Consider the following 15,795-nt stretch of genomic DNA (forward strand, 5'->3'; position numbering starts at 1 on the left):
GAATCTGTCTATTGGTCTGCATCTGGCTGGTCCGTACAAGCCTGTAACAATCATTAATGCAAATACTTGAACCTGAATATTGGCTGTTTTGAAATCCAGAACCTCAGTGCCAGACGAAAATGATATTAAATTCGTAATTTAAAAAACATAGACATCATTTTAGGTCACAATGAAGCAAACAGCTTTGGTTATGGGTGGATGTTCATTTAACATGTTTTAACCTTTAACCTTTCACTAATGACATCACCCAGGAAGTGACATCATCTTGGAGGAGAAATGGCTACAGACATCAGTAAGTGTTATCAATGGATTTGATGAATTCTGTGATTGTTTTAGTCTCTAAATGTTCCATCTTGTTTGGAAAATGTACCGATTAGTTTGATTTTAAAAGATGGTCAAACTATGAAAATGAACTTAAAGGTGATGCTTATATAAGCGAACTGTCAATAAGCAATGCATAACTTTAGCACTTTATGAACATCTGCACATTTTCTTGTTGTTTTGTTATTAATCAAGTTCAAATTGTAATGTAAGAATGATAGTCTGACCCTTGAACTTACAGAAGCGAATCAGATCTTGTCTTTTAATTTAAAATTTACCATCAGACGTTTAACTAAGAAAAAGTATTTTTTTCTGGAATTGTTGGTTTCTTATTCATGAAAAACAAAAAGGTTTCCATTGACAGGACATTGAGCGACTGGGTAATGTGTTACAATATCAGCAATACAAATGTATTCAGCAGTTATTTTGTATGCCGTTGATGAAAAACTGTTATTTCCCATGAGGACCTGAAGGCAGCATGTTCGGTGCACTTTTCTAGAGAACAGCAGAACAGTTTCATGGCTAGAAGGAAAATATTGATATTTTTGTATGGATTATTTATATTTTAAATAATGGCTGATCTATGGCAGGCATCGCAAACACTTCAGACTCTGATGGAGATGATATTGAGATGATACTGGTGCAGGCGGCTGGTGAGGCTTTATCATAAACACAAACATCTTCTGAGTCAAACTGCTCTTCACAAATCGCATTTTGATTTATATCATAGAAAAATAAAGATGAACAACTATATCATATATTTTCAACATTGGCACTTCTGAAAATCAAGATCGGTGGACCGCAGCAGCATAAACTCCAGCATAACACAGATGTCTGCGCATCAAACCTCAGCCCGAAATCACAAAATATACTCGCAAAATCAATTTCACATTTAAAACGATACGTTAATTACTTCTTACAAAATGAGAATTTAGGGTTAAATAATAATGTCAGAGGTCAGAAAATAATGTCAAAATGTAAAAAAAAAAAATCCTAATGATCTTCATTTTCATAATATATATATATTACTTCTGATTTTGGGGTGAAATTTGATGTAGGCATGCTTTCTGAAACATGAGCATCAGAGGTGATGAATCTTAGCTCACATTTCATCCCAAAATTCATAGTAAAAAAATAAGAAGTTGTGTTTTGTACAAAGAAAACAACGCTTATTTTATATTAAGTGAAGAAACTTTGCATTGGGAATGTTTGCAATTTAATGTTTCATTGTCATGAAAATCTTGCTACAATGTAAAAACAGTCAATTTTCTTAATGCAAAATATTATTTCTTTTGATTTTTGGGGTGAGGTGGCATGGCCATGTTTTCAGATGCACAAGCATCCCAGATTAATGAATATTTCACTCCATATTTCACTACAAAAATCACAGAAAATAAATAAGAAATTATGTTTTGGATAAAGTAAAAACATTCTGTTTTAACAATGTAAAAACAGTCAGGTTTTATGCAAAATGTCATTTCTAATTTATTTTTTATTAATTTTAGGGTGAAAAATGACATTTCTTCCCATTCAAAGAAAACAATAAGTAATTATGTGCTTTTGCATAAAGAAAATTAAGCTTATTTTGTGGATTAGATATTGATGTTTTTCATTGTGCTATTTCTCAATTAAAAAAAATTGTCAGGAAAATTGTCACAATATAAAAGCCCATTTTCTCAATGCAAAATATAATTTCTTATTTTTCCCCCCTTTGTTTTTGGGGTAAAATGCAACTTGAGCATGTTTTCAGACGCACAAGCATCAGAGATGATGAATCTCAACCTGTTCAGCTCATGTTTCACCTCCAAAACCACACAAAATAAATTAGAAATCATGTTTTGCATAAAGAAAGTGACATTTATTTGTAGATTTGTAGAATTAATTACTTTGCAGTAAAAATAATTTGTGGTCAGAAAATGACAATGATTTGCAAAAATTTTTGCATAAGGAAAACAGCTTATTTTTTTTTACATGTTTTAAATAAAAATGTGGGATTTGCAATGCAAAAACAATATATTTTCTTAATGCAAAACATAATTTCCTATTATTTTTACTTCTGTTTTTTACTTTTTGTATTTTTACATGACCTAGCCATGTTTTTTATGAGATTTACTCAGTTACAATTCTTTAATAAAACAAACAAGCGAACATTAAATTCAAGTTTAACAGCAGCCAGTCGGGATTGTGCGGTTCAGGTAAAGGACCTCCCATTTTAAACAGCTGTTTGCGGTTCATGCGGAGATGAGGCGGGCCGCTCCTCTGTGCACCTGCGCCTGAAGGGGCCCGTACTCCACGCGCTCCCCGTCCACGGTCATCACGCCGGCCTCGCTCAGCGGCTCCAGCCTCAGCGCTCGCGCGCGACGGTACACCAGATGCGTGCAGCCCCAGTCCAGGTGCGTCCCGCTCTGCATGGTCCAGAAGAGCCGCAGCAGCGCGGTGCGCGAGATTCCTGCCGTCACGTAGAACAGATGAATGAGTCCATCGTCGGCGCGAGCGTCCGGAGCCGCCACCAGATCCTCGCCCAGGTGCGACTGGAACATGGCGAGCACCAGGACGAACTCCTGCTCCTCCACCAGCGTCCAGTCCTGTGGGACGGGCTGCTCCAGCGGGACCAGCAGGTGGTCGGGTAGCCGGCTGTCTGCGGTAGAAAAGCCAGCAGAGGCCGATTCTCGCTGGCTTTCGGCAGGCAGGAACGCTAGTTTCCCCTGATAGATCCGTAAGTAGGCCAGACGCAGCAGCGTGCTGAGGAGAAAGCGCAGCGCTCCGATCTGGCGGAACTGCTCGCTCTCGATGTCCACGTCAGCCACGAAGCCCCAGGCCAGAGACAGGAAGGAGAAGAGACGAGCGCCGGACGACAGACGGATGGAGATCAGGTCCAGTTTAGAGATCAGACCCTTACAGAGCAAAAAGCCACAGCTGGTCAGCAGATCTTCACCCCACACCGGAGACGCTCTGCAGAGAACAAGCAAACACAAATACATGCTCACAACACGACAGATCAATCAGTCAGTGCTTACTGGATACAAATGACCGAAAAATAAAACAAAATGAACCTGATAATTACTTGACCATTTAGCGCCCAAACTCTGGAATAACTTACCTAACATTGTTCGGGAGGCAGACACACTCTTGTAGTTTAAATCTAGATTAAAGACCCATCTCTTTAACCTGGCTTACACATAACACACTAATACGCTTCTAATATTCAAATCCGTTAAAGGATTTTTAGGCTGCATTAATTAGGTCAACCGGAACCGGGAACACTTCCCATAACACCCGATGTACTTGCTACATCACTAGAAGAATGGCATCTACGCTAATATTAGTCTGTTTCTTTCTTATTCCGAGGTCACCGTAGCCACCAGATCCAGTCCGTATCCAGATCAGATGGTCACTGCAGTCACCCGGATCCAGTACGTATCCAGCCCAGATGATGGATCAGCACCTAGAAAGGACCTCCACAGCCCTGAAAGACAGCGGAGACCAGGACAGCTAGATGAGCCCCAGATACAGATCCCTTGTATAGATCTCGTCTCAGACGACCACCGGGACAAGACCACAGGAAACAGATGAGTCCTCTGCACAATGTGACTTTGCTGCAGCCTGAAATTGAACTGCTGGTTTTCTCTGGTCAGAGGAGAACTGGCCCCCCGACTGAGCCTGGTTTCTCCCAAGGTTTTTTCTCCATTCTGTCACCGATGGAGTTTTGGTTCCTTGCCGCTGTCGCCTCTGGCTTGCTTAGTTGGGGACACTTCATTTCCAGCGTTATCGTCGACTTGATTGCACAGACACTATTTAAACTGAACTGGATGATGACATCACTGAATTGAATGATGAACTGTCTTTAACTGAAAAATGAGTGTTTACGATTATCATTTTGCATTATTCACACACTATTTTCTTAATTAATGCTGTTCAGTTGCTTTGACACAATCTGTATTGTTAAAAGCACTATATAAATAAAGGTGACTTGACTTGATAATATTAGTTGTATACCTAAACACCCGCTACAACAGATTTATTTTCTATTACAGTATTTCTTAATATTTTGAAATTTGAATTTTTGTTTTCAGTTTAGCTCAAGTTTTTGTCATTTTTATTAGTTTTCCCCCCTCCAAACATTTCTATTCAGCTTTAATTTGATGTATTTTTATTTAATATTTCAACTTGTTTTTAGTCAGTTTCTAATCTTCTAAAGTAATTTATATTTATTTTAGTAATTTTAGTGCTAAAATTTTTTTTTCGGTTATTTGCCAAGACAACATTTCAACTAAGTTTTTTTTAATTCAGGTTTTTCATCTAATATTTAATTTTATTGCGGCTTTACTTTTGTAATATTTTTAGTTAACAATAACAACATATCATAAATTACATTAGCAAAACTATAATCAATGAAATTAAGTTTATATAATGCAGCATAATTTTACAAACAGCAAAATAAACCTTATATTTATTTATTAGATTAAAATATTAATTACTATTTAATAATCTTTTGAATTAGCTATTTATTTATTTATTTAATTTAATTTAAATCTATTTTTAACATTCAGTTTGAGTAATTTCGTTATGTGCTTCTGACATTTTCGTTAGGTTTTTTAAAAAATATTTTTATTCAGCTTAAATTTAACTTTAGTATGAGTAATTGTAGTACTACATCTTTAAATTATTTGACCTATTTCCTTTAGTTGTCAAGGCAACATTTCCATTTTTTTTGTTCAAGTTATATTTATATTTGTTATATTTGTTCAAGTTATATTTATTTTATGTCAGCTTTATTTCAGTTACCGAAAATAGTAGGTCTATTCAGTGCATAGTGTACACACTGCTAGTATTTCATTCTCAACACATCCCAAGTCCTGATCAGAGCACCTGACAGCCATCATGACAAGACAAAACTCACCTCTAGTCGTTTAAGTACAGATCTTTGATTTCCTGAATGAAACACTGAACTCCCTGCAGCATTTTAGCTTCTTTAGCTCAAACAAGGGGAAGAACCGGCTCACAATGCACCGCACATTCAACAATTTAGATTACAGCCGTTACATTTAGCGTTACATTCACCATTTCTTTGCGAGTTTCTATTTGAAAATAACGGATGAGATTAATAAACCAGGAAAACGGATGAACAAAGTTATTACTGGCACATCTGCAGTTCTGAAGTACTAATAAAAGGTTGAAACATGAACGATGTGCTGCCTTTAATCAAATGACTGTTTGCTTACAGTCTCATTAACTGACAGTAGCGGGCGTTTGTACTTCATTAATCAAAGAGCAACGGCTAAACTCTGAATTACAGTCTCTGCGCCGGTGTTCAATCATTTCTCGGGTGAGTTGAGTACTGATGAATGTTCTACTTCATCTTCATGAATAGAAATTTCTCTAATAAAGCTGACATTCGAGTCTCGTACCGGCAGAGATTGTAGGTGGGGGGAGTGAATGTACAGCGCTCTGTTCCACCTGCAATACCGCGACTAAGGTGCCCTTGAGCAAGGCACTAAACCCCCAACTGCTCCCCGAACGCCGCAGCAAAAAATGGCTGCCCACTGCTCCGGGTGTGTGTTCACGGTGTGTGTGTTCACTGCTTTGTGTGTGCACTTTGGATGGGTTAAATGCAGAGCACTAATTCCGAGTATGGGTCACCATACTTGGCCACACGTCACGTCCCTTTAATGAGGTTCAAGTCGAGTGTTTTATGAACTGACCCGTTATCACCTGCTCTCTGATCGGATGTAAGTCACTGGCGATTCGTTAATGCTTTCATTCAGTTTTCTCTCTCAGCAGAACTGAGCATTTATTCTTTAGTTCAAAGAAATCCCACAGAGATTCAACTCTCACAAACAGACGCTAATGACATGAATAATGACTGCTTGCATCGCAAACTTTAAATTGAAGATCTGGTCTGAACGAAGCACAGCACAGGTTGAGTTTAATGGAGATCACTAATTCAAATGAGGTCTAGAGCTGCATGAACACTGACTCTAGATCAGAGATTCAGAGCGTGCTTCAGTCAGATTCTGAGCGTTTGAGGCTTTACTGTATTTCAAAGTGTTTATACAGTTTATATCTGGGAGACTCTCCTGAGGAAGCGTTGCCATTTTTACAGTATGTCATCAAATTATATATTCTGTTTAAGACATTCAATTTTAAATGAATGAGCTATCCAATAGAGATGCACAATATAGCAGAACCATATTGGCTGCTGGCTGATATTACTGAGATTTTTTGTTACTTTTATATGTTGACCTTGGATAGGCCCTGTTTAATGGATATGAATATTTCCCTCATTTTGACATTTAATGGGGGAAAATTATTTCATCTTTAAAACACTAGTAAATTCATAAGTCTGTTCAATGTAATTTTTAGAAAATTTCTAAATGAATACAAATATGTCATACTGTGCATTAATGTTGTGGTCCCTAAATTCAAAATGAATTCTAAATTAAGAAAATTAATTTAAAATAAAATAAAATACAAATACAATTATATAAAATTTGAATTAATAAATTATTAGAGTATTTTTTTAATGAATTAGATAATTAATTTAAATGATTTAAATTAATGTTTAGTTTTTAATGTTTTATTTTGAGTTTACATACAAAACAGAACAGAATTTTATTAATGGTCATAATGTATTGGCTTTGGTCCAAATTTTTATACTGAATTTCATAAAATTTTAATTAAATTACTAAAATTACATACAATTTTATATAAATTGGATCTTTTATTTAAATCATTAAATATTTAAATTAAAGTTGAGTTTTGTGTTTTGTTTTTAAATGTATATATAAAACAGAATATAATTGTATTATTTGCCATAACATATTGGCATTTCCCGAATTTTAATAAAACTTATATTAAATTAAATTTTAAATGAATCGGATAATTCATTTAAATGAATGAAATGAAATTAAAGTTTAGTTTTTAGTGTATATACAAAATAACAGAATTTTATTATTCACCATAACTTATTAGCATTGAGATTTAATATTGGATTTCATACCATTTAAATAAATTAAATTTGAAATGAATTAGTTCATTTAAAGTAATTTAAATTAAAGTTTTGTTTTTAGCATTTTATTTTTTATTTCTATAGCATATCATTTCCTTATTGGCTGTAATGTATTGCCATTAGCCAGAATTTTAATATCGGCTTTCATATTTACTCGTCTCTAAACATCATGTAAAGAAGCTGAATCCAGTTGGTCCCTTTACATGTCAATCAGACAGTGTGGTGGGCGGTGCTTGTCCTGCATGATCTAATGAGTTCTCTCTGATTGGCTCACCGTGTGTACCCAAACCTTTGAACAATATTGTAGTTTTTTACTAAACCTGGAGTTGAATATAATTGGCTCTTATGAGAAATTGCTTGTGATGTTCCTCATTTGTAAGTAAGTTCATCAATTAAATGAATGAATGTTAATTATTTAGTTAGATACAGCAGTTCATCTCAGAGCATAAGACAAATGCATGAAACTCCTATAAACGTTTCACAGTCTAAACGGTATGAAGTTTTGATCCTATGTGTGTGTGTGTGTGTGTGTGTGTGAGTGTAACAGCACTGATGGTGTGTGTGTGTGTGTGTGTGAGTAACAGCACTGATGGAGTGTGTGTGTGTGTGTGTGTAGAGTGACAAAATAACAACGATATGAATTACAAAATAAATAAAAAAATAAAATAAAATGTTCTGTTTTATTGTTTAGTTAATAAAATAAAATTATCAATTATAAAATTAAAAAATAATTAAAATAAAACAGAATATAATTAAAATAAAACAAAAAATGTCCATACCAAAAATAAAATAAATAATATAAATAAATCAATAAAAAAGAAAAGTTAATTATAAAATAAAATAATACAATTCTTGAACTTACAAGGTGAATAAAATAAAATGAAATAATCAGTTATAAAATAAATAAAAATAATAAAAATATAAATTATACAATTAAAATAAAATAATAACGATATGAATTACAAAATAAATAAATAAATAAAATAAAATGTTCTGTGTTTTAATGTTTAGTTAATAAAATAAAATAATCAATTATAAAATAAAAAAAATTATAAAAATAAAACAGAATATAATTAAAATAAAACAAAAATGTCCATACCAAAAATAAAATTGTAAATAATAGAAATAAAATCAATAAAAATGTAGTATAAAATAAAAGAATAAAATTCTTGAACTTACAAGGTGAATAAAATAAAATGAAATAATCAATTATAAAATAAATAAAAATCTAAAACAATACAATGAAATATAATAATAAAATTAAAATATAATACAGTAAAACTATAGCAAACGAGAGATGTGAGGTGTTTATTTTAATGAAAACATTATGAAATATTAGTGAGCTAAAAGTGGAGTGACAAACATGTTCAACTGCACTTAAACTGCTTTGTTCCTCATATTTGAGACGAATATTCCACATATTTTTGTCGTCACATTGAGTTCTGGAGGAAAACATAATAATAAAGTATCAGATGACACATTTCACTAGAAAAGTCATTTAATATGTGCATAATTCAGTTTATACCATGTAATGTTGCATTTCCGAATGAAGTTACTGAAAAACAGCGATTGCTGCTGACAAGATAATTTTTGCTCATATTTATTTATTACTTATTTGTTATCTTTTAAATTATTACATTTTATTTAAAATGCATTTGTATAAAATTACAATAAAAATATATTTTAAAAAAATTATTTGAAATATGTTTACATGAATTTTTTATGATTTTATATATATTTTAAATTGTTTTATACTAATGCAATAAATCATTATAGTGATTTTTCAGTCAGATTGTCCCGCTGAACTAATTTTCTCTTTTTGGTTTGGTTGTTTGGACACCTGTGGGGCAGGAGATTTGAATCGAGTGTTGAAAACAGGATTTCAATTCTCTTTAAAAGCTTTTATGTTTGACGAGTAAAAGAGCGCGGGAGCACAGTGCTATCAGCTATCAGCGCTAATGCTAAAAACTCTCAAACGACACACAAACAGAAAACTTTGTCTTGATTCTGCGTTTTACAGGAGCTCTGGGCTTCTCGGCCGGTTGAGCGGGACGGACTGGTTTCCCGGGGAGTGGTTTACTCGCTGATGACAGGTGAGCCGTTCAGAGCCCTGCAGGTGATCCAGCACTCAACACACACATACTATACATTCACAGAGAAACACATGAACTCACACAGAAGCTCTCGGTGTCTCAAACAGGTCCTGGATCTTTACTCATGGCACAGTTTCACTAATAATAATAGTAACACAAATGATTCATGAGCAGCTTTGGTTTATTTATTCATACTAGCACTGCTCCTGTAACTCATCCAAACTGACAATAACACAATAAAATAATACAAATATATATTTAATTTAATTTAATTATATATACAGTGGGTACGGAAAGTATTCAGACCCCTTTAAATTTTTCACTCTTTGTTATATTGCAGCCATTTGCTAAAATCATTTAAGTTAATTTTTTTCCTCATTAATGTACACACAGCACCCCATATTGACAGAAAAACACAGAATTGTTGACATTTTTGCAGATTTATTAAAAAAGAAAAACTGAAATATCACATGGTCCTAAGTATTCAGACCCTTTGCTCAGTATATAGTAGAAGCTCCCTTTTGATCTAATACAGCCATGAGTCTTATTGGGAAAGATGCAACAAGTTTTTCACACATGGATTTGGGGATCCTCTGCCATTCCCCCTTAAAAATAAACAATTAAATAATTACATAATTAATCTAATAAATACATCAAATGTTTAATAACAAACAAATTTAAAAATAAATACATTTAGAAATAAAACAAATATTATATTGTATATTGTAATTGCCAATAATATATGTGATCATCTACAAAAAGTAAATAAATAATTACAAAATAAATCAATCAAATAAACACATTAAAAAACTGAATAATAAAATAATTAAAATAAATAAAAATACATAAATTTAGAAGTAAAATAAATATTATATTTATCAATAATACATTTAATCTAAAAAGAGCAATGAAATCAGTTTTATCTGTTAGGGTGATTTTTTTTAATGGGTTTTAATCACTCTGCTTCATATTTCTGTGGTAAAATCACTATAATGTCATAAGTAAAAAAAATAATAATAATTAAATAAATAAATAAACACATCTAAACATTTGAAATACAATAAAATATAATTAAAAAATAAATATTATATTGTATGTACTTTTTATATTTAATATAAATAAATTTACTAAATCTTTTAAAAAATATAAAAATTGTTTAAAAATACCTGTAAATATTTTTGCATGTAAAACACAATACAATTAAATAATTTATAAAAATAAGAAAATAAAATATTATTGTATATTGTAATTCGCAATAGTAATACATTTAACCATCTATAAAAAATAATACAACCATTTTATAAAGACAATAAGCACCTTCTGTTACACTGATTTAAGCTTTTTTTAAACGCTCTGCATCATTTAACGGTGGTAAAATCACTATAATGCTTGACCCACTGCATTAGTAAATGATCTCTGCCACCCCTTCTGGACTGAAACCGTTTCACCTCCAGCAGCAGGAGGTTGTGTAACCTGAGATTCACCCGTAACCCAGAATGCTCTGGGGCCGAGGGCTGTAATGAGCTCCTGCGGGTGCCGTGTCGGGCCGCATCAATGCCAGCGCTCAGAAACCAGCAGAACAACAGCCGCTGCGCTTTCACAGTGAGACTGATTCAAGTTCACTCGGCAGATTCACACTGACACACTCTAATTAGCACCGGAGCCTCTGACAGCGTCATTAACTCAAACTACACAGCGCTTCCCTTCATGAACAACACATGAAACCTAAGCCTGGACAATAAAACGGTATCGATATTTATCGATGGTACACCGTCTTCGATAACGATATAAAAAATGTTCGATATAGTGCAGGATATAGGCACGTGCTATGAGTGACGCAGACAGCACACACAAACACGAACACATGCTGAATTGAGTGCTGCGCCTGCCTTTTTATTTATTTATTCTATTTAAAATAAACATTTGCATTTGAATGTTAGGTGTGCATCAGGGAGCGTCATCAGTGGTGCGCGAGATGCGGTGATAATAATGTAAGTGACGTTGTTGCATTTTAATGTTTTGTTAGTCTAGCCCACGAGATGCGCCGCTGCTGTGTTATTCATTCAAAATATTAGAGAAATATAGAAGCTCAATGCGGAGATCTTGATTAGGGGAAAACTGAAACCAAGCCATTCACACAGATCGCATATTCAGTGCATTTTTAGACGGACAAATATGACTGCTGCACTCGCGTCTCACACAAGAGATGTAGCCATGCAAAGTTAAAACAGTTTAAACTTTTAGAAAGCACGTCGCGAATTTGTGGAGGTTTATTCCTTTTCACTGCGTCTCTTATGTTTTTAAATGCAGTCTGCGTGATGGCGATTTGGCTCTTTGTATTAAGCAATGCATAAATACATGATACTGTTTTGTTCATAATTGTTTATGCAATTTACGAAATTATATTTGATTTATATGAGTTAACTTAGACGTAATGCACGTATTTTATAGACGGTTATTTCCCTGCGTTGACATTATGTGCTGCATTATTTTGCTCATTGCACCCTCCTGTGGCCTCGGGAGACAAGACATAAGTTTCCTTAAAACCTATTTAATCTGCATATAAAACATTAGAAATGAGTTATTTGTTTAATTGTATTGTGTGTCTGTTAAAAAATATATATATATATTTGTTGTTTATCTCAATAAATTGTGTTAATTATAAATAGTCGATAAAAAAAAAATATATATATTGCTCTTTGTTTTAAAAAAGGTTATAAACAATGTCAATAATTATTGATACCGAACGATATGAAACATTATATCGTTGATAAATGTTTTTGCTATATGGACCAGCCCTAATGAAACCTGCAGAGACTTTCACCATAACGGCTCCGTTACAAATGCTAGACAGCTGACTACTAAGGGAACGAAGCTGCAAAAATTACTCATTAAAGGAAAGGAATATGTGAGGCATTTCATATCATTTGCAGTATACTGTACATACATTATATATATATATATATATATATATATATATTAAATACAATTAAAAATAATTATAATATTGAATATTGTGAATGGCAATAATAATACATTTAATCACCTAAAAAGCGATGAAATCTTTATAAAGCTGCTAAGTGAGTTTATTACTAGCACTGCCTGTTATTCATCCAAACTGAACTGAATGAGTGACTAAAATACAATTTTATTTATTTATTTATTTTAAAGCCTACTGTACATTAATAGAATTAAACTCATTTGTTAATGGAAAAAAATCTTTGTTATGTTATACTTGACAACAACAACAACAAAAAAAATACTTATCGCTTTTGTATAAAAGGATTAAAAAATGAATAATATAAAAACATTCTGAAATGTAAATAATATAATTTAATAAAATATTTAATATATATACATATATATATATATATATATATATTAATATATTATAAAATAAATATATTAATTAAAAATTAATTAAAATTCAACTAACTAATAACAAGAATAAAATAAATACATATTTAATATTTATTATAAATTATTAATAAATAAAACAATAAATTATTAACATTTACTTTATTAAAAATGGATGAAATATTAATAAATAACATTTAGAAATAAAATAAATATTGTATTGCATATTGTTCTTCATAAATGTTCATAACAATGACAACACAACCATGACCAAATTAACATACTGTATCCATCTACATTTAATAGTTTGGGTCAAAAGGAGGGCACAAAATTGTCTAAAAAAAAAAAGACAAGTAGACATAAGAAAAAAATAAGAAAAATGCTAGAGTTGTTACAGATCTGAGCTGTCTGTGCATAGTTTTAAAGTTGAATCTGAAGCAATGGTTTTACATCCAAAACCAAAGAACAAAAAAACGCATGTCTACAAATAGACGTCTACAGTACAAACACCTCAAACTATCCAAACACAAAACCACAAATATTCAAAAACTTCTCTATGAATCTCACAAAACCTGTCAAGAGCCAGTTAATTTTTCACAACAAAACCAAACTGAAGGAAAACATGAAGCCTGTATTTATACACATTAACATTTGTTTGCATTACAACATTACATTCATTACAGTGAATCACATTCATCTTTTTACAACAGTAATATAATATATATATATAAATACACAACACACATACAGTGCTGGGTAGATTACCATGACTGATTACAGGTTACATGACAGAAATTGTAGTTTATAACGTAATCTATTGGATTACACATATTAGGTATTCAACTACTTTTTTTTTTTTTAGATTATTTTTGATGTACCATGTAAGAAAATCTATTCCAGTCTTTATTAACATCATGAAGTGTATTCAACTTTAAATTACAGTGTTTCCCAAACTGGGGTTCGTGAATGAACTGTATACACAGTATATTTATTTTTTTTTTAAAGAAGAAGAATTTGGGTGAATCAATAAATCATTTACTGCCATTGTGTGAATAACATGTATTCATGTAATCTATAAAAGTAACTGTAATCTGATAATGAGCATTTACATTTTTGTAATCAGATTACGTAACTAATTACAAGCAATTGTTTTTTTATTTTTTTATTTTATTCAGCAAGGATGCATTAAATTGTTCAAAAGTGACAGTAAAAACATTTATAATGTTACAAAAGATTTATATTTTAAATAAATGCTGATCTTTTGAACTTTTTTCTGGCGAGGTCAGCTGGGTCACCTTCAGCATGCAGTAAGTTAGTAAAATAAAGAGGGCGGCATTGCAGAAAGTTATCAGGAAAGCCCCGTCCGTATTTAAATCGGATGTATGGACTTACTTCGGATTTGTAAACAAGGAGGGGATGTAAGTAGGGATGCACCGAAAATATAGGCTACATATAATAATATAATATATATGGCGTGCCGTGTCGCGCCCCGCCCCGCCCCACAGTGTTCAGCATGCATGTTTCAAGGGGTCAAGGCCAACTTTATTATCCCTGATGGGCAAATTGTTTTACAGCCAACAGTAAACCATATGCAAACAACAAACAAGCAGCCACAACACAGACAAAAACAATTACTTCCATTAATAATATACATATACTCTAAAAAATGCTGGGTTGTTTCAACCCAACTTTGGGTCAAATATGGACTAACCCAACTTTTGGGTTAAAAATTGAATGTAAAAATTTAACCCAAAGGTTGGGTTAGTCCATATTTGACCCAAAGTTGGGTTGAAACAACCCAGCATTTTTTAGAGTGTGAAATTATTTATAATTTCAAAAGCCAATGGCAGCTGGTAAAAAATCATTTTTAAATCTATTGGTCCTACATAAAGGCAAATCATATCTTTCACTCTCCTCGTCACTGCGCGGTTTGACGCTCCGCTCAATATTCCGATCTATGAATGTGCGTTCTGCTCGTGTACCGCTCATGCACACCGGAAAAGCTAAGTCCGCTCAAATAACGCGCTGACAGGAAATTTCTATGCAGTATACTTGTTCCGGTTTGCAGTAGCGCTACTGTGCTGTAACATGGTGTAGGCTAGTTCAGCTGTACTGGGCAACGCTGCATAGTGCTACCTTAATGCTAATAATGCTACCTTCAGTGACGCTACACTCTAAAAAATGCTGGGTTAAATACAACCCAGTGCTGGGTAAAATAGGGACAAACCCAGCAATTGGGCTGTTTTGACCCAGCGGTTGGGTTACTCAGAAGGTTGGGTTAAACATTTAACCCAACCGCTGGGTCAAAACAGCCCAATTGCTGTGTTTGTCCCTATTTTACCCAGCACTGGGTTGTATTTAGTGTATGCTCTGATAAGAATAGCTTTGTAGGACTATACATTATTTGGATAATTAGTCAAAAATATCTGATTCTGTTACATAGAAGTGAATAAAAATAATATATTGATATTTAATATTAAGGTTACGCTTTTCAATAAGGCTCCATTAGTTAATGTTAGATAATGTATTAACTAACATGAACAATGAACAATACATTTATTACAGTATTTATTCATCTTTCTTAATGTTAGTTAATGAGAATACAGTTATTCACGGTTAGTTCATGTTAATTCAGAGTGCATTAACTGTTAACAAGCACAACTGTTGATTTTAATAATGCATTAGTAAATGTTGAAATGAACATGAACTAAGATTAATAAATGCTGAAGAACTATTGTTCATTCTTAGTTCGTTAACTAAAGTAGTTCACTAATGAACCTTATTGTAAAGTGTTACCAGTATTAATATAAATTCTGTCCAGTTTTATTGTGTTACTTTCAGTAAAAGTAGTTAAATTTAAAAAGTCTTACAAAATTACTTTATAATATTTAATAAAATAATAAATAATCATTACAAAGCATTTTCGGTTTTCGACCAAGTGCATCCAGAATTTTCATTTCGGTGCATCCCTAGATGTAAGACTACATGTTTTATTTAATTTAATTTAAATTTAAC

At 32.6% G+C, this 15,795-nt stretch overlaps 1 protein-coding gene across 1 annotated transcript; it reads right to left on the bottom strand.

The window, feature by feature from the left end:
• Nucleotides 1-2,411: 2,411 nt before the first annotated feature.
• LOC107571948 (sphingosine kinase 2-like) lies at nucleotides 2,412-3,345 on the bottom strand. Its single transcript, XM_016258336.1, has one exon. It carries the CDS (start codon nucleotides 3,300-3,302, stop codon nucleotides 2,553-2,555), a length of 750 nt encoding a protein of 249 aa, XP_016113822.1. The 5' UTR covers nucleotides 3,303-3,345; the 3' UTR covers nucleotides 2,412-2,552.
• Between the last annotated feature and the right edge of the window lie 12,450 nt (nucleotides 3,346-15,795).

Source organism: Sinocyclocheilus grahami, unplaced genomic scaffold (genome assembly GCF_001515645.1).
Source record: "Sinocyclocheilus grahami isolate Dianchi unplaced genomic scaffold, SAMN03320097.WGS_v1.1 scaffold1673.1, whole genome shotgun sequence".
In the NCBI taxonomy this organism is placed as follows: Eukaryota; Metazoa; Chordata; class Actinopteri; order Cypriniformes; family Cyprinidae; genus Sinocyclocheilus; species Sinocyclocheilus grahami.